The sequence below is a fragment of the Amblyraja radiata genome, chromosome 18 (genome assembly GCF_010909765.2).
Source record: "Amblyraja radiata isolate CabotCenter1 chromosome 18, sAmbRad1.1.pri, whole genome shotgun sequence".
Taxonomy (NCBI): domain Eukaryota; kingdom Metazoa; phylum Chordata; class Chondrichthyes; order Rajiformes; family Rajidae; genus Amblyraja; species Amblyraja radiata.
Window position 1 is genome coordinate 7,450,205 of NC_045973.1, and position 26,050 is coordinate 7,476,254.

Consider the following 26,050-nt stretch of genomic DNA (forward strand, 5'->3'; position numbering starts at 1 on the left):
GCTGTGAAGGCCAAGTCAATTAATATTTTTAAGGCAAAGATTGGCAGATTCTTGATTAGTAAAGATGTCAGGAGTTATGGGAAAAAGGCAGGAGAATGGGGTTGAGAGGAAAAGATAGATCATCCATGATTGAATGCTGGAGTAGACTTGATGGACTGAATGGCATAATCCTAATTCTACTCCAATAATTTATGATATGAGTTGGCCGCTGTAATGCGGGCCGAAGGGCCTGTTCCTGTGCTGCACTATTCTATGTGTAGGAAGGAACTGCAGATGCTGGTTTAAACCGTAGATAGATACAAAAAGCTGGAGTAACTCAGCGGGACAGGCAGCATCTCTGGAGAGAAGGAATGGGTGACGTTTCGGGGCGAGACCTTTCTTCGATTTCTTTACCATGTGCATAAAACCCTTTAGCTAAGTTAAGCTACTTCTAATCCTGAAGGTATAGGTATATGGATGGGAAAGGAATGGGAGGTTATGGTCTGAGTGCAGGTAGATGGGACTAGGGGAAAAAAAGTGTTCGGCACGGACTTGTAGGGCCGAGATGGCCTGTTTCCGTGCTGTAATTGTTATATGGTTATATGGTTATATGGTTAAGAAGGATCTCGTCCCGAAACGTCACCCATTCCTGTTTCTCCAGACATGCTGCCTGCCCCGCTGAGTTACTCCAGCATTTTGTGCGAATGTTCCCAGCATTGAGCGTAAACCAGCACCTGCAGTTCCTTCCTAAACTTCCACCTTGGGCATCCACTTGGGCAGCTCGCAACATGAACAGTATGAAGAATGAATTCCTTTGTTCCACTCTAACCTGAGGCTCACCTCATCCTCCAGAGACACACAGGACAACTTGGCATGGACTCCTGTCAGTTGCCATGGCAACGGTGGACGCCCAGTCATAAATCCTGGCAGCTGATTGGTTAAAGCTTGTAGAAACCGGAAGTCGTCCCCACCCCCACCCGTCCTCACCCGGAAGCGATCCCCGGTTCACGGCAAGATGGCGGCGCCCAGGCGACTCTGAGCCCAGTCCTTGCACAAAGTCCCGATGGAGGCGAGAGAGTTCGTGGCATCGCTTGTGGTGAGTGCTGACGCGCGGCATTCGCTGCCTCTGTCAACTCTCCCGGCAGGGAAGCGGGTTGGCTCAACGCAGATCAGTGGGAAACGAATAAATACACAATTGCCTGGATAATTTGGCTGTTTACTACATTGCAATGCAGTAAGAGACGGGGGAGCTTCAATAAACACGCAGTTGCATTGAAGCATTAAATCTTTCCATACATGTTCATGCACTTTAATGTATGATTCACCCACTTTTTCGCTTTGAATATGACAGTGAAGGCATTGGGGCATGTTTTGGAATTGGCCTGAAAGATGCTGTATAAATGAATGAACGACTGAATGAATTAATAAGTTTATTGGACAAGTATTCACACAAGGAATTTGCCTTGGGCATGTTATAATGTAGTTATATTTTATTTGGGACATTGTATAAACATTGAACATTTGAAGTAACGCCTCATGTTGGTTAGTTATTGGTGTTCAATATTAGATTATAGCTTTTCTGGTTTTGGAAGAAGAAGACATTGTTATCTGGGTTGTGCCATGCATTGATTGAAAGGTATAGCATGGAAACAGGCCCTTCAGCCCACCAGGTCCACACTGCAATTTACAGAGGCCAGTTAACTTACAAAGCTGCATGTCTTTGGGATGTGGGGGAAAAACCAGAGCACCACAAGGTCACAGGGAGAACATGCATACTCCATACAAACAGCACCCGAGTCAGATTCAAGACTAGGCCTCCGGAGCTGTGAGGCAGCAGCTCACAAGGTCATAAGTGATAAGAGCAGAAATAGGCCATACGGCCCATCAAGTCTGCTCTGCCATTCAATCATGTATGATCTACATCTCTCTCCTAACCTCTACCAGTTGCACCTCTATGCTGCCCTATCACCTTACTGAGATATGTACTGAGAATTATTTTGGTTGTCCAGGAAAGAAAGGTGGTAATGATTTCACATAATTTTGGCAATCAGGCTAATTACCAATCGTTGGGTTTGTAGGTTATATGGCCTCTGTAGATTGTCCCTAGTGTGTAGGGAGTGGATGAGAAAGTGAGATAACGTAGAATTAGTGTGAACGGGTGGTCAGCGTAGACTTGGTGGGCTGAAGGACCCATTTCGATGCGTTATCATGAAAGTAAACTACAATAAACTCTTGGATCAAGATGCTATCACAACCTTGCTTCAACATGTGATAAAAAAAACCTGAATTCCAGAGGTGAATTGAGATTAATTGTATCTGAGATCAAGAACTCATGCTCGGTCTGCCATGCTAGCACCGGTTGTTGTGGCAATTGCTCTGCTCAAGACCGTATGAAATTGCAGAGAGTTGTGAACGCTGCCCAGTCCATCATCACCACCCCCACCACAGCACACCACACCACCCCCCCAGCTGATGTCTCAGCCTGAAACATCAGCTGTTTGTTGTCCTCCATGGATACTGCCTGAGCTGCTGAATCCTCCAGCAATTTGTTTTATTTGTCCTACTTAATTAATTTTCAGTTTTCCAATTTATGCTGAAATAACCTCAATGCATGGTCCATTTCCCATCATTTACAGTTTCTATGTGTTTTTATTATATTTTAGAACTTTAGAACTTCTCCTAAAGTCAATATATAGAGGTTAAAGGTTAAACACTTTAAACTATATATTAAACTTCAAACGGGTGATTAAAATGAAGCTTTGCTTTCAGAACATTTGTGTGTTTCTGTTTGCTGGACTTTCAAGGAAAATGGTCAAAGTCCAAAAGTTCACAGGAATTATAAAGTAGGAGAATGGAGTTAGGAGGGAGAGATAGATCAGCCATAGTTGAATGGCAGAGTAGACTTGATGGGCTGAATGGCCTAATTCTGATCCACTGCATTCGACACTGTTGATCACTCAATACTTTTGGACAGGTTGGAAAAATGGGTGGGGCTTTCAGGCACAGTCTTAAGTTGGTTCAGGTCATATCTACAAGATAGGAACTATTTTGTTTCCATTGGCGACTTTGTATCAGAACCAACCAACGTGACGTGTGGAGTCCCGCAAGGTTCGATCTTAGGGCCCTCTTTATTCAACATCTACATGCTCCCACTAGGGCAAATCATGCGAAATAATAATATTGACCGCCACTGCTATGCCGATGACACTCAAATCTATGTAGCGCTATCACCAAATGACTATCGCCCCATAGATCTGCTGTGCCAGTGCATTGAGCAAGTCAAAGACTGGATGTGCCAAAATTTCCTTCAACTAAATAAGGACAAAACGGAGATAATTGTTTTTGGTGCTAAAAAAGAAAGGCTTAAAGTAACCCAACACCTTCACTCTCTGTCCCTGAAAACTTCAAACAAAGCCAGAAATCTTGGGGTTATTATGGATTCAAATTTACATTTCAACAGTCAAGTTCAAGTTCAAGCGAGTTTATTGTCATGTGTCCCTGTATAGGACAATGAAATTCTTGCTTTGCTTAAGCACACAGAAAATAGTAGGCATTTACTACAAAACAGATAAATGTGTCCATATACCATGATATAAATATATACACACATGAATAAATAAACTGGTAGTGCAAATAACAGAAAGTGGTTGCTAATAATCAGAGTTTTGTCCGAGCCAGGTTTAATAGCCTGATGGCTGAGGGGAAGTAGCTATTCCTGAACCTGGTTGTTGCAGTCTTCAGGCTCCTGTACCTTCTACCTGAAGGTAGCAGGGAGATGAGTGTGTGGCCAGGATGGTGTGGGTCTTTGATGTTACTGCCAGCCTTTTTGAGGCAGCGACTGCGATAAATCCCCTCGATGGAAGGAAGGTCAGAGCCGATGATGGACTGGGCAGTGTTTACTACTTTTTGTAGTCTTTTCCTCTCCAGGGCGCTCAAATTTCCGAACCAAGCCACGATGCAACCGGTCAGCATGCTCTCGACTGTGCACCTGTAGAAGTTAGAGAGAGTCTTCCTTGACAATCCGACTCTCCGTAATCTTCTCAGGAAGTAGAGGCGCTGATGAGCTTTTTTGATAATTGCGTTAGTGTTCTCGGACCAGGAAAGATCTTCAGAGATGTGCACCCCCAGGAATTTGAAGTTCTTGACCCTTTCAACCATCGACCCGTTGATATAAATGGGGCGGTGGGTCCCCCTCCTACTCCTTCCAAAGTCCACAATCAAATCAGTAACAAAATCGGCCTACTATCACCTCAAAAACGTAGCAAGATTAAGAGGACTCATGTCAGCTCAAGACTTAGAAAAACTTGTACATGCCTTTATTACTAGTAGGCTAGATTATTGTAACGGTCTCCTTGCAGGTCTTCCGAAAAAAACTGTCAGGCAGCTACAGCTTGTTCAGAACGCTGTTGCTAGAGTTCTAACAAAGACCAAAAAATTTGAACACATTATACCAATTCTTAAATCCTTACATTGGCTCCCTGTATGTCAGAGAATTGATTTCAAAATCCTGCTGCTTACCTATAAATCACTACATGGTTTAGGGCCAAAGTATATCACTGACATGCTTCCACTATATAAGCCTTCTAGACCGCTAAGATCTTCTGAGACCAATCTGTTAGTGATTCCCAGAGTAAATACAAAACATGGGAAAGCAGGATTTAGTTACTATGCAACAAATAGCTGGAATAAACTTCCTGAAGATTTAAGACTTGCCTCAACTTTGACCACTTTTAAAACAAGATTGAAAACTTTTATGTTTACTTTAGCTTTCAGCTAAATCTTAACTACATTGCACTTTTAACTTTTGCACTTTTTATAATGCATTTTTAATTTTGCTTTTATTTTCTTTTAATTCTATTTTATTTCATTTTAATATTTCATTTTATTGTATGACATGTTTTTATGTGAAGCACTTTGAGTCTGCCTCGTGTATGAAATGTGCTATATAAATAAAGTTGCCTTGCCTTGCCTTGCCTTGCCTTGCGGAGGGCTCAAAGGCCCCGACCACGGGTGAACAAAGAGGAAGATGACTGAACTTTATTGCCTTCCCTCACAGTGGGAACGTTAATTCCGTTGTGTTGGGATGTTTATGTTAAACTCTTATCGTGTATTGTGTTCTTTTTTTATGGTAACTCACATCTCACTGTACCAATTGATGCACGTGACAATAAATGTAACTTGAACTTGAACACTTATGACCTGAAACATCACCTATCCATATTCTCCAGAGATGCTGCCTGATCTGCTGAGTTAGCTATTTGTGTCTTGTTTTTTAATGTGATTCTGCCAGGGCATGTGATTCACATTACCTTTCCTTGTTGCCTTAGGCCGGTGGAATGGCCGGGATGTGTGTTGACCTAACCCTGTTCCCACTGGACACCATGAAAACCAGACTCCAGAGTCAGCAGGGGTTCTCTAAGGCCGGAGGATTCCGTGGGATTTATGCCGGCGTTCCTTCTGCGGCCATTGGATCTTTTCCCAACGGTAAGTTGTTTCATAACTCCAGTACTATTCAGCTTCAAAAGGATGCGACCTGATTTAGTTTAGTTTAGACATATAGCACGGAAACAGGCCCTTCGGCCCACCAAGTCCACGCTGACCAGTGATCCCCGTACGCACCAGTCCTACGTTATCCTACATTCACACCCACTCCCCTGCCTACAAGGGGCACTAACTGTTTGGAGAAGCATCCATTAGAATTTCATTCCCGCAACAGTGAACTTTTAATGCTTCTCTGCAGTGATAAGCATTAACTGCAAGGATCACCAGTTACAGAGGGCCAATTAACCGACAAATCCGCACGTCTTTGGGACGTGGGAGGAAACAGTAGCACCCGGAGGAACCTGCATGGTCATTGGGGGAGTGTGCAAACTGCACACAAACAGCACCTGAGGTCAGGATCGAACCCGGGTCTCTGGCGCTGTGAGGCAGCAGCTCTACCAGCTGCGTCGCTGTTGGTGAGGTGCTCTTCATTATCCTAAATATGTGTTGCAGGTCACGGTGGCGTAACGGTGGATTGCTGCCTTGTAGCGAATGCAGCGCCGGAGACCCGGGTTCGATCCTGACTACAGGCACTGTCTGTATGTAGTTTTTACGTTTCTCCCCATGACCTACGTGGGTTTTCTCCGAGATCTTCGGTTTCCTCCCACACCCCAAAGACGTACAGGCTTGTAGGTTAATTAGCTTGGTAAATGTAAAAATTGTCCCTAGTGGGTGTAGGATAGTGTTCGTGGTCGGCGCGGACCCGGTGGGCCGAAGGGCCTGTTTACGTGCTGTATCTCTAAACTAAACTAAGGTCCAGCATATTTATTTGTACATAATTTGTACATAAAATCTCTGTTTACTGAAGGTTTGGAACCAGTGAATGCATGTTGTATTTCTGTTAAACAATCACAACACGCAGCTATGAAGCTCAACAAGAGAAACCCCAAAGGCAGATAATTTGTCAGCCATCTTCAAATGTCACGCCCATTAACTGGCTGTTTGAAGAAGCATCCATTAGATTTTCATTCCTGCAGCAGTGTATTTTTAATGGTTCCTTGTCGTGATTAGCATCGTGTAATTAACTGCAAAGGTCACCAGTTACAGGCATCTTATCAAATTAAAACCAGTTTTTCCTCTTGATTAGCATCGCATTTGAGCACTTGTAGATCGACATGTTAAGTGTTTTTTAAATGTGCTGATTGATGTATGTTGATCCTTTGAAAGAGATTGCATCGCTGCAACCTGCAACTAACGGTCTGCGGGCAAAGTTTCACTGGCGTCGAGTTCGGTTCATGGGGCATGGTTGACAAGTGCAGAATGTGTTGTCCTCCACAGATGCTGCCTGACCCGCTGAGTTCTTCCACCATCTTGGGTTTTTTTTCCCTCATGGTTCCAGTATCTGTAGTTTTGTGTCTCAGATGGATTTATGTTTCTGGTTTCAAATGATATCCAGCATTTTTCAAGGCACGGTGGCACAACAGTAGAGTTGCTGCCTTACAGTACCAGGGACCCGGGTTCGATCCTGACTACGGGTGCTTGTCTTTCAGCGCCGCCGTAAGTGGCGGCGCTGCCCTGGCAGCAGCGGCTCGCCTGCAGTCTGTTTGTTTTTACTTTTTTGTGTTGTTTTTTTTCGTTTTGTCTAGTTAAGTTTTTGGTTTTTAGGTTGTGTTTATGTGGTGGGGGGGGGGGGGGGGGGGATGTGGGGGGTTGAAACAGGGCTTGCTGTCTCTTTTTGTCGTATCCCCCTTCTCTGCCTCCGTCTGCACTGAGGCCTAATGGCGGAGCTGGCGACCTCGAGACTCCGGAGGCAGCCTGTCAGGACTCGCCCTGGGCTCGCTCCCGTGAGGGCGGCCCAGCTCGGGGCTGGAACGGCGCTCCCGTGAGGGGCTGTGACGCTCCCGTGGGGGCGGCCTGGCTCGGGGCTGAGACTCTCCCGTAAGGGGCTGTGGCGCTCCCGTCGGAGCGGCCCAGCCCGAGGGAGGAACGGCGCTCCCGTCGGAGCGGCCCAGCCCGAGGGAGGAACGGCGCTCCCGTCGGAGCGGCCCAGCCTGAGGGAGGAACGGCACTCCCGTCGGAGCGGCCCAGCCCGAGGGAGGAACGGCGCTCCCGTCGGAGCGGCCCAGCTCGAGGGAGGAACGGCACTCACGTGAGGGCGATCCGGCTCGGGGCTGGAACGGTGCTCCGGTGGCTGGGACGGCGTTCTGGCGGCGGTGACCTGAGTCCTGGGTTCAGCCGCGGGCCAGCGGCTACGTCCGCTGAACTGGAGGGCGGCAGCTTCGACCACCCCGGGCCGCGTTGTTTGAGCCGGCCCGTTTGCGGGGGTCGGTGAGCCGCGGGACTGTTTGTACCATCGCCCGGTGGGGAATCGCCTCAGCACACTCCAAAGGTATACAGGTTTGTAGGTTAATTGGCTTAGTATAACTGTAAATTGTCCCTAGTGTGTGTAGGATAGTATTGGTGTGCGGGGTTCGCTGGTCGGTGTGGACTCAGTCGGCTGACAGACCTGTTTCCGTGCTGTATCTTTAAACTAAACTTAAAACACGACTGCAACAATAAATAGCTGACATTGTGCTCAAATTTCTGGACTTGGCCTCGACTCTACGATGTACTGGGTTGAGGTTATAGAGAGCACATTTAACAAGAAAATGTCATCGAGGCAATTACTTTTAAAGAACATTTAGATTTTGCATCAATTTTCTATAATGTATTCCATTTAGCTAAGCTGTTGAAAAAAAATTGTGTTACAAATGACTTTTCTTCCATTCCACAGAGTAGTTATTAACATCTCTAAATAAAATAGACTGCAGTTGATGAGGTGCAGCAGTGTTGTGTATATCATGGTGTGATCAAAGACTCAAAGCACAAATGTGCTCTCCATTTTGATGGTGAATTTCTAAAGCATTTCATCTGCGGTTGTAATATTCTCCAATTTAACACAGCAAATATTGCTGTAATTGTAGATAATTTTAACTGCCATTTAAATCGAGTTTGTAAATGCCTTCATCCACACTAACCACCAGGCGGAGATCTGACAGGGACTAATACTCCTTGCCTGCATGCTTTTTTAAGGTTTCAAGGTCAGTTTATTGTCACATGTGCCAATTAAGGTACAGCAATTGGGTTAATCGTATAGAAACATGTGGAAAATAGGTGCAGGAGTAGCCATTGCTTTTAATGACTGGTGTACCATGACACCCAGGTCTCGTTGCATCTCCCCTTTGCCACCATTCAGATAATAGTCTACTTTCCTGTTTTTGCCACCTCACATTTATCCACATTATACTGCATCTGCCATGCATTTGCCCACTCACCCAGCCTATCCAAGTCACCTTGCAGCCTCCTAGCATCCTCCTCACAGCTAACACTGCCCCCCAGCTTCGTGTCATCCGCAAACTTGGAGATGTTGCATTCAATTCCCTCGTCCAAATCATTAATATATATCGTAAATAGCTGGGGTCCCAGCACTGAGCCTTGCGGTATCCCACTAGTCACTGCCTGCCGTTGTGAAAAGGACCCGCTTACTCCTACGCTTTGCTTCCTGTCTGCCAGCCAGTTCTCTATCCACATCAATACTGAACCCCCAATACCGTGTGCTTTAAGTTTGTATACTAATCTCTTATGTGGGATCTTGTCGAAAGCCTTCTGAAAGTCCGTTGATTCCGTTAGCCCTAAGGGCTATATCTAACTCTCTCTTGAAAACATCCAGTGAATTGGCCTCCAATGCCTTCTGTGGCAGAGAATTCCACAGATTCCACTACTCTTGTGGAATTCTCTGCCTCAGAAGGCAGTGGAAGCTGATTCACTGGATGCATTCAAGAGAGAGTTAGATAGATCTCTTAGGGATAGCGGAATCAAGGGATATGGGGAGAAGACAGGAACAGGGTACTGATTGTGGATGATCAGCCATGATCACATTGAATGATGGTGCTGGCTCGAAGGGCTGAATGGCCTCCTCCTGCACCTATTGCCTATGTATCTATGTATCCTGGAGAAAACCCACATGGTCATGGGGAGAACGTATAAACTCCGTACAGGCAGTACCCGTAGTCGGGATTGAACCCTGGTCTCTGGTGCTGTGAGGCAGCAACTCTACCGCTACGCCACCTTGCTGCCCGTGTTATTGTTTAATAATGTATTAGATGCGGACTTTTGTTAATAGTTATAAGCATTCAAGTTTAAAATGAGTTAATCGAATCAATATTGAAAGTAATTTGAGCGAATGATCAATTGTTCTGTGTTGGAAATTCTTTAAAGAGCAATTTAGTAACACTTCAATTTTTCACTGATTGCAACCTTTTTCTTTTGTGTTCATTTCAGCTGCTCTTTTCTTTGTTACCTACGAGTGCACAAAATCTGCGCTGGGTCCACTGGTGTCTACAAAAACGGCTCCACTTCTGCACATGTTTGCTGCTTCTCTGGGCGAGATGGTGAGTTCTGAATTATCAAGCACTCTCTGAAAGTTAAAAATGAGCCAACACAAGAAGATATTCACAAAATGCTGGAGTAACTCAGCGGGGCAGGCAGCAACTCTGGAGAGAAAAAATGGGTGACGTTTCGGAGCCAGACCCTTCCTTTGACTGTCAGGGGGCGAGGGAGACACAGAGATATGGAAGGGTAGGGTGTGAAAACAACAAATCAAAGCAGACGATGGTCAAGTAAATTTGGGGCTTTTGAATGTGCCAATTATATAGGTATATTTTGTTATGTGCAGAATCTTCCATTGTATTTGCAATAGACTATTTTAAATGATTTGTCACAGATGTATGAGAGTCTCGAGAGGGTAAGTATGCAGGGATGCTTTATACACTTCTTCCCCACCAGGAAGTCCTTAAAGCCATCCGTTTCTTCCTCGACCGCAGAACAATCCAACTTCCCTCTATTAACACTCTAATTGGCCTAACAGAGTTGGTCCTCACCATTCACAACTTATCCTTCGACTCCTCCCACTTCCTCCGAGTCCATGGCGTAGCTATGGGCACGCACATGGGCCCCAGCTATGCCTGCCTCGTTGTTGGGTACGTTGAACAATCCCTGTTCCAGGCGTACACTGGCCCCATCCCCGAACTCTATCTCCATTACATTGATAACTGCAACAATGCTACCTCCTGCACCCATGCAGAACTCATGGACTTCATCAACTTCACCACCAATTTTCATCCTGCACTCAAATTTACTTGGACCATCTCCGACACCTCCCTCCCCTTTCTTGATCTCACCGTCTCCATCACAGGCAATAGACTATTGGCTGACGTATATTACAAACCCACTGACTCCCACAATTATCTTGACTACACTTCTTCCCACCCTACTTCCTGCAAAGACTCTATCCACTACTCCCAATACCTCCGTCTACGCCGCATCTGCACCCAAGATGATGTTCCATACTAGAACATCCGAGATGTCCTCATTCTTTAGGGAGCGGGAGTTCCCCTCTGCCATCATAAATTAGGCCCTCACTTGTGTCTCCTCGGTATCCTGCAGCTCCGCCCTTGCTCCTCCTCCCCCCAGTCACAACAGAGACAGAGGCCCCCTAGTCGTTACCTTCCACCCCATCAGCCGTCGCATATAACACATAATCCTCCAAAATTTCCGCCACCTCCAACGGAATCCCACCACTAGCCACATTTTCCCAACTCCACCCCTTTCCACCTTCCGCAGAGACCGTTCCCTCCACAACTACCTGGTTAACTCATCCCTTCCCAACCAAAGCACCCCCTCCCCAGGTACCTTCCCCTGCAACCGCAGAAGATGCAACACCTGTCCCTATACCTCCTCTCTCGACTCTGTCCAGGGACCCCGACAGTCCTTTCAGGTTAGGCAGAGTTTCACTTGCACCTCCTCCAAACTCATCTACTGTATCCATTGTTCAAGATGTGGACTCTTATACATCGGTGAGACAAAATGCAGACTGGGCGATCGTTTCGCGGAACAACCTGATCTCCCGGTTGCTGGACACTTTAATTCTCCTTCCCATTGTCAGAGTGAGGCTAAACGCAAATTGGAGGAACAGCATCTCATACTTTGCTTGGGCAGCTTACAGCCCAGTGGTATGAGTGTCGATTTCTCTCACTTCAGGTAGCCCCGGCATTCCCTCTCTTCTCTAACCCTCCCCCACCCAACTCGCACCAGCTTCTCATTTTCACCGTACAAACAGCTTGTTTCCTTTATCACGGTTACTTTTTTGCATATCTTTCATTCATTGTCCTTTATCTCTCCGCATCATCGTTTATATCTCTCGTTTTCCTTATCGATAACCAGTCTGAAGAAGGGTCTCGACCCAAAACATCACCCATTCATTCTCCCCAGAGATACTGCCTGTTCCGCTGAGTTACTCCATCTTATTGTGTCTATCTTCTGTGTTTCCTTAAGCTCTGTATCCCTTATAGATCTTTATGTCATATAGCTTCATTTGTATTCCACATATGTATTTCTCGAGAACTCATTTGTCAAGTTGAAGTGATTCACTTACTTGCATTTATTTATAAACCTTATTCTCCCTGAGGACATGCAAGAAAATACTGTGTGACATGACAAGGCAAAGCAATTGGCAAGCATTTAACTTGGCATGTCAACTCATCTACAAATTTTTGGATGCAAAAGACTGCTTGAAACAAAATAAATTGCACTTATAAAGAAAAAAACGATGCTTGGTTTCATTGTTTTTGCTTTGTTATAGCGTAATACTTGGATCATTTTGTGTTGGCGGAACGAGAGCATTGATCTGGTTAAGATCAATGCATTTCTTAAGTTTACGGAATCATTTAAAACGTACGTTTACGATGTTTAATAAGGTTTCTGTGGTAGTTACCGTCTTTCCCGGCCTCCAAGTCGCTATTTTTTACACTAAAATAAGGCCCGAATATTTACCTGCGTCTTCGAGGCCGAAGGCTAGGCCGAGCAATGCCACTCTCGTAGCGACTGCTCCGCGGAACCTGCCACTCCTTCGACCCTGGAACTGTCAACTGTGTGAAGTGGGAAGCGGCTGTAAAAGGACAGCGCCGCTGAGGGGGTGGTGGGGGTTTTGGATTTTGGATTGGATTCAATTTATTGTCATTGCACTTTTCAGTGCAACGAAATGGTTTAGCCTGCAGTCATAACATAGAACAAATAACAAACACTCAACACAGTTTAAAGTCCCAAAGTCATTGTCTCTTCCCTCCTTGCTCTCCCTCTGCGCTGAGGCAATCCAAGCCTCCGATGTTGTGGCCCCGCCGGGTGATGGTAAGTCAGTCCCGCGGCTGAATCCGTGCTCCGCAAACGGGCCGGTTCAAACTCTGCGGCCCGGGGCTGCCGGAGCTGCCGCCCTCCAGTCCAGCGGACGCAGCTGTAGTTGCGGGAGCTCCGGAAAAACAGGTCACCACCTGTGACCTGCGAGCTCCCGCTGATGTCGTCCACTGGCCCGCGGCAGAGCCTCCGAGGCTCCAAAGTCGGGTCGGAAGTTGGGTCGCACCACAACCACAGTCCCGAAGTCGGCCAGCCTTGCGTTGGTAAGTCCTGGCTCTGCAGCCTCGAGGTCGGTCGCAGTTGGAGGCCGCCAGCTCCGCGATAGGCCTCAGCGCAGACGGACACGGAGACGGGGGATACGGCAGGAAAGGTCGCATCCCCCCCGAAGGAAGAGTCAAAAAACATGTTACACCCACCCCTCCCCCCCCCCCCCCCCCCCCCCACACATACACAACTAAATAAACCGAAATAAACTGTAAAAACGGGACAAGAGAAAACAAAACAGAAAAGACAAACGGACTGCAGGCGAGCCGCAGCTGCAAGGCAGCGCCGCCACTTCCGGGTGAGTTCCTTTCCACCTTTCCACAGCGTGTGGGGAGTCTGGCCCGGGTCAGCACGGCCTGGGCTGCACAAAGTTGCAAACTTGGCTGGGCCGCCACGGGTAAAGTTGCGGGGAGGGGGGTCGGGGATCATGGCAGCAACTCACTCACTTACCGTTGCCACGGCGCTCTGGGCGCGGAGCCACCGAATTGTGAGCCAACCAGACCGGACAGCGGAACCGGCCGCCACCTCAGCGCCTTCTGCCGGCCGGCCACGGTGTCCTTCGGCACAGGCGCAACCGGTGGAGGTGGTGGTTGGCGGGTAGCTACTGGGCGGAAGGCTGGCTGCTCCGCTCCGGCTCTCTCTCTCTTTCTCTTTCTCTCTCTCTCTCTCTCTCTCTCTCTCTCTCACTCTCTGTTATGTGATCTCCCTGAGACAGGAAGTCCCCGTCCCTCAGACCTGAACCGCACAGTGCATTGTGGGACAGGCGAAGATGGAAGCTCCCCAGTCCTCATTGCCTCCTTGAATGAGTTTCACATCTTCCTTTCTACTGACTAAACCAAACCTTTGATCCTGTCCCGCCAGCCTTTTTTCAAAATTTTGCAGCTCAAAATGAGGGTGCGTCTTCGACTTGGGTGCATCTTCTTTGCCGGGAAATACGGTAGTCATTAGTTTAGTTTAGAGATACAGCGCAGAAACAGGCCCTTCAGCCCAGCGGGTCCACGCCTACCAGCGCTACCCGTACACTAGCACTGCACACCCCAGGGACAATTTACAATTTTTACCGAAGCCAATTAACCTACAACCCTGCACGTCTTTGGAGTGTGGGATGAAACCAGAGCACCCGGAGAAAACCCACGCTGTCACAGGGATAACGTACAAACTCCATACAGATAGCACCCATAGTCAGGATCGCACCTGTGTCTCTGGCGCTGTAATGCAGCAACTCTACCGCGATGTTACTGACTCGATGGGTTGAATGGCCTCCTTTGTAATGAGGAAACGTGAATACGTCTGCCTTGCTCCTTAACTAGCTCAATGATTATTTTATTATCATGTATACGAAAGTACAATGAGATTTTTTTTTTGCATGCAGATCTGTAAGGTTATTGCCACACATAAGTACAATCCCTGGTTAAGTACATATTGCATAGAAACAGCCATCGAGTCCATATGAAAGAGTGGCCAGCGTTCACAGTCCCAGCTGTAGCTGGCAATAATGGCCCATCTTCAACCTTCCTGCCTCCTGCAGCCGACCTCTGAGACTCCCCTGTTCTTACACGGAACTGTACACCACAGAAACAGTCCCTTTGGCCCACAAACTGTGGGTGTACTGTTCCCCCTTATCCAGCGTCCGTTGCCGTCGCTGACTCCCTCCACCGCTGAGTGTAGACGTTGCGACGTCATGTTGCAGTAGTATAAGGTAGACACAAAATGCTGGGGTAACTCAGCGGGTGAGGCAGTATTTCTGGAGAGAAGGAATGGGCGACGTTTCGGGTCGGGACCCTTCTTCAGACTGACTGCATTTAGAATAGTGTGTTCAGTTCTGGGCACCATGTTATAGGAAAGATATTGTCAAGCTTGAAAATGTTCAGAGAAGATTTACAAGGATGTTGCCAGGTCTAGAGGGTGTGAGCTATGGGGAGAGGTTGAGTAGGCTGGGTCTCTATTCCTTGGAGCGCAGGAGGATGAGGGGGTGATCTTACAGAGGTGTACGAAATCATGAGAGGAAAAGATCGGGTAGATGCACAGAATCTCTTGCCGAGAGTAGGGGAACCGAGGACCAGAGGACATAGGTGAAGGGGCAAAGATTTAATAGGAATCTGAGGGGTGACCTTTTTCACACAAAGGGCGGTGGGTGTATGGATCAAGCTGCCAGAGGAGGTAGTTGAGGCTGGGACCATCCCAATGTTTAAGAAACAGTTAGACATGTACATGGATAGGACTGGATCTGAGGGAGATGAACCAAACGCAGGCAGGTGGGACAAGTGTAGCTGGGATACGTTGGCCGGTGTGGGTAAGGAGGGTCGGTTTCTAATCTGTATCACTCTATGGCACCTCTTCCCTGGTTGCTGGTCTTCGGAGACGGGCAGAGTCCGGGCTCGGCAGCTCTCCTCTCCCGGTTCCGCGGCAAGGACCTTCTGCCGCCATGGCGGCCCGTTGGGAGCTATTTGTTGGTTTATAATCCAATTCTTTGTGGAACTATACAATGACAAAGACAGACACAAAGTGCTGGAGTAACTCAGCGGGTCCGGCAGCATCTTTCAGATTCAGATTCAGATTCAGATGCAACTTTAATTGTCATTGTCCGTGTACAGTACAGAGACAACAAAATGCATTTAGCATCTCCCTGGAAGAGCGACATAGCATATGATTTGAATAAATATTTGCATTAGCATATATACAGACATAGTGTTTTTCCTGTGGGAGGAGTGTCCGGGGGGGGGGGGGTGATTGGCAGTCACCGAGGTACGTTGTTGAGTAGAGTGACAGCCGCCGGGAAGAAGCTGTCCGGCAACGGAGAGACCTGTAGTGCCTCCCGGATGGTAGGAGGGTAAACAGTCCATGGTTGGGGTGAGAGCAGTCCTTGGCGATGCTGAGCGCCCTCCGCAGACAACGCTTGCTTTGGACAGACTCAATGGAGGGGAGCGAGGAACCGGTGATGCGTTGGGCAATTTTCACCACCCTCTGCAATGCCTTCCGGTCGGAGACAGAGCAGTTGCCATACCATACTGTGATACAGTTGGTAAGGATGCTCTCGATGGTGCAGCGATAGAAGTTCACCAGGATCTGAGGAGACAGATGGACCTTCTTCAGTCTCCTCAGGAAGAAGAGACGCTGGTGAGCCTTCTTGATCAGAGTTGAGGTATTGTGGGTCCAAGAGAGGTCGTCGGAGATATTAACACCCAGGAACCTGAAGCTAGAAACACGTTCCACCTCCGTCCCGTTAATGTGGATGGGGGTGTCCGTGCCACCCCTGGACTTCCTGAAGTCTACAATGAGCTCCTTGATCTTCTTGGAGTTAAGGGCCAGGTTGTTGTCAGCGCACCATGCTGCTAAGTGCTGGACCTCCTCCCTGTAGGCCGACTCATCGTTGTTGCTGATGAGGCCAATCACCGTTGTATCATCTGCATACTTGATGATGGTGTTAGAGGTGTGCAGTCATAGGTGAAGAGGGAGTAGAGGAGGGGGCTCAGCACACAGCCCTGTGGAACGCCGGTGTTCAGGGTGAGGGTTGAAGAGGTGTGCTTGTCTAACCTAACAGACTGTGGTCTGTTGGTTAGAAAGTCCAGTATCCAGTTGCAGAGGGAGGGATCGATAGAATAGAATAGAATAGAATAGTTTCTTTATTGTCATTGTAACATGAACCATGTACAACGAAATTGTAAAATGTCAGCCAGTCAGTGCACCATTCAAACATTTCTAAAAGCTAACGATACATACAAGGTAAAATATTTAAAAAAGATAAACAACTAAAATAAATATCATAAAAATAGCACGCATAAACACCCAGCCCTACATCCTTCTGTCGATTTCACAGTCTCTTAGTATGTATCGCCCCTGCGTTCCTTGGCGGCTACATTTAGTGCCTTTATAGCAGTGGGGTAAAAACTGTTTTTAAGTCTGTTTGTCCTTGTCCTTGTAGATCTGTACCGTCTGCCTGACGGTAACAGTTCAAACAGGGAGTGTCCGGGGTGGGAAATGTCCTTTATAATACTCTGGGATTTTTTGATGCAGCGGGAACTGTGTAAGTCCTCCAAGGTAAGGAGAGGGCAGCCGACAATCCTCTGGGCGATGCCCAGGTTACCGAGTTTGAGTGGCTTTGAGTGGGGGGAAAAAAGGATCGGTGACGTTTCAGGGAAAGGCTTCCGACCCGAAACATCACCCATCCTTTTCCTCCAGAGATGTTGCTTGACCCGCTGAGTTACTCCAGCACTTTGCACCTTTCTTCGGTATAAACCAGCATCTGCAGTTCATTCCCCGCACAATACAATAACAAAGTCTGAAGAAGGGTCTCAACCCGAAATGTCACCCATACCTTCTCCCCAGAGCATTTTGTGTCCATCTTCGGTGTAAACCAGCATCTGCAGTTCCTCCCTGCATTTTAACAAAGCTTTGTGCATGCTGGATACTGGGTGAAATGGTTTTCTGTTGAAATTGCCATCGAATGTCATTCTCTCCTTCCTGCACCAAGTGGCAATTTTTACATCTCTTTTTATCCAGTGCAAAATGCTGATTGCTTCTCTTCAGTGTTGCTGTAAAATGTCAACCGTGTCCTTTTGAATTGTCATGGTTATTGTTCTGTAACACCAGTCTGATTAAGATGAACCTAATCGGCACCTAGGAAATTAGATTGCTGCCCATGCAGTCACGCTGTGAGATGCAGGTGATGTTTGTGGGCACATCAGACCAAATCCCCAATTAAACCAGGAGTGAAAATCGCCTAGAAATAAAGACGAATGGAGTGTGAAAAACCCCCTCTGACATATCAGGCAAATTCATCATACAATTAGGGGTTGAAGCCTGTGAACTGGAAGCTGTCAGCTATTCACACATAAGCTGCATCGAAATGGCAGAAGCAACAAACAGAAGTAGTTTATCTACACCTTAGAAAATAAAAATGTTAGCACACAAGTTGGTGATCATTGTTTCAAAATGGACATGTTAACATATGAAGGTACACAAAAATGCTGGAGAAACTCAGCGGGTGCAGCAGCATCTATGGAGCGAAGGAAATAGGTAACGTTTCGGGCCGAAACCCTTGTTAACATATGAGACTGAAGAAGGGTCTCGACCCGAAACGTCACCCATTCCTTCTCTTCAGAGATGCTGCCTGTCCTGCTGTGTTACTCCGGCATTTTGTGTCTATTTTACCGTACAAGTAGGTAATCATTGTTTAGCTTCTACCGCGTCCTATTATGATCCTGATTTTAATAGTTGAGCCACTCAAAAGGAGGTGGTATACTAAAATCTGTTTTAATATTTGTGTCGGAAGGAACTGCAGATGCTGATTTAAACCAAAGATAGACCCAAAATGCTGGAGTAACTCAACGGGACAGACACAATCTCTGGAGATAAGGAATAGGTGATGTTTCGGGTCAATAGACAATAGGTGCAGGAGTAGGCCATTCGGCCCTTCGAGCCAGCACCGCCATTCACTGTGATCATCCACAATCAGTACCCAGATCCTGCCTTCTCCCCATATACTTCACTTTCTTTAAGAGCTCTATCTAACTCCCTTGAAAGCATCCAGAGAATTGGCCTCCACTGCCTTCTGAGGCAGAGAATTCCACAGATTCACAACTCTCTGGAAGAAAAGTTTTTCCTCATCTCCGTTCTAAATGGCCTACCCCTTATTCTTAAACTGTGGCCCCCGGTTCTGGACTCCCCCAACATCGGGAACGTTTTCTGCCTCTTAGCGAGTCCCATCCCTTAATAATCTTATGTTTTAATAAGATACCTTCTCATCCTTCCTAATTTCTGTGTATACAAGCCCAGTCGCTCCATTCTTTCACCAGCCCAGCCATCCCAGGAATTAACCTGGTGAACCTACGCTGCACTCCCTCAATAGCAAGAATGTCCTTCCTCAAATTTGGAGACCAAAACTGCACACAATACTCCAGGTGTGGTCTCACCGGGGCCCTGTACAGGGAGTCTGAAGAAGGGTCTCGACCCGAAACGTCACCTATTCCTTTTCTCAAGAGATGCTGTCTGACCTGCTGAGTTACTCCAGCTCTTTGTGACTACTATTTTAATATTTACTTTCAACTCTAAATATTGTCGCCATTCTTTTTCGTGCTCTATTACATACTTGGTTATTCATTTTCAACTTTGAGATGATTTAACTACCTGAAGATTATGCTGAACCAATCTTAATACAGTACCTGTATATTTTTGTACAAAGACTTCGAAAGGCATTCATTTCAAAGCAGAGAAATTGGTGTTGCAAAGCCGCAATGTTACTTCTTGCCTGAAGGGGTCAGTCCTGTCATACCAAATCAGTTTTTAAAGTTATCATTTTTAATAATACATTGGAAACATACCCGATTGTAAACACGGTTAACTCCAGAAATGATTATTTTTGTCACTGCCAACCTTTGCTGATTTTCTTCTGAGCAGTGGAAGAATTAAATTATAAAACTTTTTTTTGCTTCAATTAGTTTTTGTTTGCACAATGAGACAGCATTCTCAGCCACAATTACAGCAATGATCCTAACATTTTGATTGACCAATACATTTTACATACTCTGCCTGCCTTATGAATTTAGTTGTATTTTTCTTTCTCTAAAGGAAGTTAACTGCAGGTGCTGGTTTACACCGAAGATGGACACAAAATGCTGGAGTGACTCAGCAGGTCAGGCAGTGTCTCTGGAGAAAAGGTATTGGTGATGTTTCGAGACGAGACCCTTTCTTCAGGATGAGAGCCTGAGACTTCCGTCAGGAATTAGCTACAATTTTAAATGCTACTTCCAAGATGGCGCCCAACCCAGGCGACTCTTTGCGTGCCAGCCACAGAAGCAGATCTACAATCCCATATTACATTTTATCTTCGATTTAAACCAGCATCTGCAGTTCCTTCCTACGCATAAAATTTACAGCTTCAGCCTTTCTCTTCTGAAGTCAACAGTCAATTCCTTGGTGTAGGAAGGTACTGCAGATGCCTGCACATTAACACAATCCTACACACACTAGCGACAATTTTTACATTTATATCAAGTCAATTAGCCCACAAACCTGTACGTCTTTGGGGTGATGGAGGTAACAGAAGATCTTGGAGAAAACCCACGCTAGTCACGAGAAGAACGTGCAAACTCCGCACAGTTAGCGTCCGTAGTCGGGATCAAACCCGGGTCTCTGGCGCTACCGTGCCGCCCTTATTTTCATGTTTGACCATTGCTTAAGGGGGGATGATTGATGTTATGTGGTGTTGTACTTCAGATGAAAGGTGCGATATGTAGAAGGCCCGAGGCAGGAGAGTGAAGAGTTGAGCTGCACAAACACAAACACCTTTGCAGGCTGGCCATGTGAAGAATGTTACAAGAATTCTTTCTTTCAACTGAGGAATGTAGCTGAATTATGAAACTTTTTTTTTCCCCTGGATGGAAGATGGAGCCTCAGGAATTATTCTATTGTTTTTGATACATGAGAGGAACGGAGCCGCTGAGTCAAAAAGAAGGATTTTGAACAAGTCCAAGTCTGAAGTGCAACTGGGCATTGGAAGATGCAACTTTTGAGTCAGGGAAACAAGGACTGCTTCAGTTTAGTTTATTGTCACATGTAACCGAGGTGCAGTGACGACAGATGGCACAATGGGCTAAGTGTCCGGCTGGCAACCGGAAGGTAGCCGGTTCGAATCCCGCTTGGAGTGCATACTGTCGTTGTGTCCTTGGGCAAGACACTTCACCCACCTTTGCCTGTGTGTGAATGTGTGTGAGTGATTGGTGGTGGTCGGAGGGGCCGTAGGCGCAGATTGGCAGCCACGCTTCCGTCAGTCTGCCCCAGGGCAGCTGTGGCTACAGAAGTAGCTTACCACCACCGAGTGTGACTGAGGAGTGAATGAATAATGCGATGTAAAGCGCCTTGAGTATTAGAAAGGCGCTATATAAATCCCATCCATTATTATTATTATTATTAGCAAAAAGCTTTTTGTTGTGTGCAATCTAGTCAGCGGAAGGACAATACATGTTTACAATCGAGCCAGTTACAGTGTATGGATACATGATAAAGGGAATAACACAAGGTAAATAACACAAAGTACAAGGTAAAGCCAGCAGTCCAATCAAAGATAGCTTAATAGATCATAGTTAAAGTAAGAGATGTTACTGTAGGAATAGAGAGTGTTGGAGCGATTGTAATATGAATTTGTGGATCTGCTTCAGTGGCTAGCACACAAATAGTCGCCTGTGTTGGGCACCAGTTACCTGACTCACAGTCAGGACTTCTGAAGAAGGGTCCCGACCCGAAACGTCATCCATTCCTTCTCTCCAGAGATGCTGCCCGTCTCGCTGTGTTACTCCAGCATTTTGCGTCTATCTGAAGTAGTTGGCCTGTTTAATGCAAGGCAGAAAGGAGTGGTGTCAAGGATGTCAAAACATCACATAGAACATGGAACTGTAAAGCACAGGAACAGGCTCTTTGGCCCACATTGTCAGCACTGAACACGATGCCAAGTTAAACTAATCTCCTCTGCCTGCTCGTGCTCTATATCTCTTCTGCCCTCAATATCCACGTGCCTATCTAAAAGGTTCTCAAATGCCACTATCATAGCTGCCTCCACTAGTGCGTTCCAGGTAAAACAAAAGAAATTACTCTGCACATCTCCTTTAAACGTTGTCCCTCTCGTCTTAAAGCCCTTTTGCCTTTGAACCTTAATAAAGAGTAAAGTTACTGTCGGGGAAGCATGAAAATTAATATTTCATGGACTAGAAATGGTGGCTATAATTAGTTGAATTCAATATAGCACATCTAGTAGCTGTACATCTCCAAATGCAATCTGATCTGTGACTGTGCCTGGATACAGTTCCAACTCCATCTTTAAATCCGCTGACAACACCATCATCGTTTGATGAATTATGGGTAATGATCAGTCAGAGTATTGGAGGGAGATCGATCATCTTACTGAATGGTGTCAGAACACCAGCCTTGCTGTCAATGTCAGTAGAACCAAGGAATTGACCCACTCTGAAGAAGGGTCTCGACCCTGAAACGTCACCTATTCCTTTTCTCCAGAGGTGCTGAGTTACTCCAGCATTTTGTGTCTTTCTTCGGTGTAAACCAGCATCTGCAGTTCCTTCCAACATCAAGGAATTGATGACTTTAAAAGAGAAAGGCTGAAGATTTAAATTTTATGTCTGACTTTAATATGTTAGCTGTGTAAATATTCTCGCCAATTACAATTTTAGTGCTTTCTGATATATTTGAATCATTACAATTTAAAAAAACCACGTGCTCCGTGCAATTGAGTATAAATATGTGCAGTAATATACTCACAACTACTGAAATGTGTTGTTTTCAAGCAGGAAATTAGGAGCAGCACAATGGCGCAGCGGTAAACCTGCTGCCTTACACGCCAGTGACCCTGGTTTGATCCTGACTACGGGTGCTGTCTGTACGGAGTACGTACGTTCCACCTCTGCCTCGTGGGTTTTCTCCGGGTGTCCAGTTTTCTCCCACACTCCAAACAGATACAAGTTTGTAGGTTGGCTTTGGTAAAATGGTAAATTGTCCCTCGTGTGTAGGATAGTGTTAATGTACGGTGTGATCGTTGGTCGGAGTGAACTCGCTGCATCAGGGAGCCTGTTTCTGTGCCGTATCTGCAAAGGCTAAAGAAATACTTCTCTGGAAAAATATATGGAATAAATTCTTATTGAATTCTGCTTAATGCGGTATCATTACTGCCGCGAAGAGGTTTAGATTAGCAGCGGGGAACTGCAAGTAAAGAGGCAAAGAAATCGTTATAGAAAACCACAGATGTTAAAATTAACGTTAGAATTATACTTCCACAGAATTTTTCATTCTCTCCATGGTCAATGTTTTTAAAGTGTTTGAAATTCCATTATTGTGTTTGTGGACCTTGGATAACATACTAAATTTGTTTATCAATACAAACTTGGTGGGTCTGACTGGATTCTAAGGGAGATGAACGTTAATTCAAAAAGGAATGTAGAAATCAGAATGGTTGCTAGCTGCATGGTGTGTCATTGAAATAGCTGCTTGCTGGAAGCCAGGTCTCTCTGCTGGCTCCTTTGTACCGCTCAGCTGGAGAGATTGCTTTACATCAGTGAGTTTTTACACAGTTCACCTTGTCACCATATTAATAAGAGATAAAAAGCGCTATACAGTAAATATTTATGGCTACTTTAGAAGTTGGCCATTTCTTTTTTTTAGCTTATTTAGCTTAGAGATACAGTGTGGGAACAGGCCCTTTGGCCCACCGTGTCCGTGCTGACCAGTGATCCTCGCACATTAATACCATCCTACACACACCAGGGATGATTTGCAATGTTACCAAGCCAATTAACCTGCAAACCTGTACGTCTTTGGAGCGTGGGAGGAAACCGGAACACCTGGAGAAACCCCACGCAGGTTTTAGGAAGAACGCGCAAACTGCGTACAGACGGCACCCATGGTCAGGATCGAACCCGGGTCTCTGACATGCGGATTTGTAGGTTAATTGGCCTCTGCAAATTGTCCCCAGCGTTTAGGATAGTACTAGCGGACCGGGGTGATTGCTAGTTTGCGTGGACTCAGTGGGCCGAAGGGTCTGTTTCCACGCTGTATCTCTGAAGCCTAAAGACTTCAAGATTGAAGGTGGACCCTTCTTCAGACTGAAGATGGATCTCGACCTGAAATGTCGGCCATTCCTTCTCCCCAGAGATGCTGCCTGTCCCGCTGAGTTACTCCAGCATTTTGTGTCTACCTTCGATTTAAACCAGCAACTGCAGTTCTTTCTCACACGGACTTTGATTGAAAAATGTGCGACTAAAAATTAACAAATATCATTGAAGCAGTATAGATTTGGCTTTGTTAAAATTGCATTATTTTATTTTGAAAGAAGATGTGTAAGTGTCTACAGTGACTACCTACTATGGGATCAAAATGGTGTGTGGATGGGTTAGAAATGTTGGATGTTCCTTTCAGAATCAGGAAGATTGACAGGGATGTAATGCAATTAGTTGATATGAATGCTTAAAATATTCCCTTTTATTATTTTAAATGCGCTTTTCATGATAGCAGAAAGAATATTAAGCTTTGATTGCAAGCTATTTCAAACGGAAGATAAAGCCCGGAATTTAAATAGCTGTTCTTTTGACTATTATCAATGATGGAAAACAAGGGCTTTGGTGTTCGTGAGCATTCATCGATGATTGACTACATAATGGAGGCATTACTTTTGAAACTACTCAGTTAAAGTCAAAGGAAAAATATTACGATTGATATTGTACCTCCTGCATATTTCAAATATTTATGCAGCACGGTGGCGCAGTGGCAGAGTTCCTGCTACATAGAGCCAGAGACCCGGGTTCATAGAAACATAGAAAACAGGTGCAGGAGTAGGCCATTCGGCCCATTCGAGCCTGCACCGCCATTCAATATGATCATGGCTGATCATCCAACTCAGTATCCTGTACCTGTCTTCTCTCCATACCCCCTGATCTAGCCACAAGGGCCACATCTAACTCCCTCTTAAATATAGCCAATGAACTGGCCTCAACTACCTTCTGTGGCAGAGAATTCCAGAGATTCACCACTCTCTGTGTGAAAAATGTTTTTTTTTCTCATCTCGGTCATAAAAGATTTCCCCCTTATCCTTAAACTGTGATCCCTTGTTCTGGACTCCCCCAACATCGGGAACAATCTTCCTGCATCTAGCCTGTCCAACCCCTTAAGAATTTTGTAAGTTTCTATAAGTTCCCCCCTCAATCTTCTAAATTCTAGTGAGTACAAGCCGAGTCTATCCAGTCTTTCTTCATATGAAAGTCCTGACATCCCAGGAATCAGTCTGGTGAACCTTCTCTGTACTCCCTCTATGGCAAGAATGTCTTTCCTCAGATTCCTAGTTCGATCCTGACTAGGGGTGCTGGCTGTATGGAGTTTGTACGTTCTCACTGTGACCGTGTGGGTTTTCTCTAGGTGACCCGGCTTCCTCCCACACGTACAGCTTTGTAGGTTTAATAGGCTTCTGTAAAATTCTAAATCCCCTCAATTTCAGGCCCTCTGGATGGCATGGGTCCAAGTGGCCTGTTTCCAAGTGTACAGTTCTGCGAGTGAAATTATATTCATATTTACCTTCTGGCTCAGTCCCTCCTCTCTGTGCTTTTGGCAGCAACCCTTGTTCATTTGTGCAACGGTGTCATAAGTGATAGCAGAATTAGGCCATTCGGACCATCGAGTCTACAGCCATTCAATCATGGCTGATCTATCTCTCACTCTTAACCCCATTCTCCTGCCTTCTCCACATAACCCTTGCCAATCAATTATCTGTCAATACCCAATGACTTGGCCTCCACAGCCCTCTGTGGCTTTTATTTTTCAAATTCATGTGTTTATTTTTTTAGGCCAATGTTCGCACTTTGACAAGTCAAATCTTTTTTTGTCCACTGTGCAACGACCTGGTTCTACTTGTGTTTGATGCGATGTTTTGTTTGTTTGCAGGTCGCATGCCTGATTAGGGTCCCTACTGAGGTTGTCAAGCAACGGTCCCAAGCTTGCCCCACCCTGGGTACTCGCAAAGTCTTCGTTGATACAATAAGGCAAGAGGTAAGCTCAGTGATGTGAATATTGCCCTTCATGCCGTGAGAATATTCTCTTCAATATCTATTTTATCTCTTTTATTTTTTTCACTTTGATCGAATTGATTGAAAGGCACAGCAAGGAAGCAGGCCCTTCGGCCCACCTAGTCCACGCCGACCATCGATCACCCATTCACGCTAGTTCTATGCTATCCCACTTTCTCATCCACTCCCTGCACGATAGGGGCAATTTATGGAGGCCAATTAACCCATAAACCGGCACATCTTTGGGAAGTAGGTGGAAGCCGGAGCACCCGGAGAAAAATCCCATGCGGTCACCGGAAGAACGTGCAAACTCTACACAGACAGCAACAGAGGTTTGAACCTTTATCTCTGGTGCTGAGAGGCAGCTGCTCTACCAGCTATTTTGAAGAAGATAGCACATTGGTTTTGTCTTTCAGTTTTGACAGGTACCAAACCTCACATTTACCCCAAATATGTAACCAAAAAGCCTGCAGCTTACACCCACGTTGCATTTAAATAAGAATGAATAGACCTCGCTTGTTACTCAAGGACCTGTCTCTCTGATC

At 45.9% G+C, this 26,050-nt stretch overlaps 1 protein-coding gene across 1 annotated transcript in view; it reads left to right on the forward strand.

Annotated features, from left to right (window-relative positions):
* Positions 1 to 972: 972 nt before the first annotated feature.
* slc25a26 (solute carrier family 25 member 26) overlaps positions 973 to 26,050 on the forward strand; it is a 125,500-nt gene continuing 100,422 nt past the window's right edge. The window contains exons 1-4 of the mRNA XM_033036667.1: positions 973 to 1,075; positions 5,307 to 5,463; positions 9,781 to 9,890; positions 25,384 to 25,488. Coding sequence (XP_032892558.1) covers positions 1,043 to 1,075; positions 5,307 to 5,463; positions 9,781 to 9,890; positions 25,384 to 25,488 — 405 coding nt within the window. The 5' untranslated portion in view covers positions 973 to 1,042. The remainder of the gene's footprint in view (positions 1,076 to 5,306; positions 5,464 to 9,780; positions 9,891 to 25,383; positions 25,489 to 26,050) is intronic.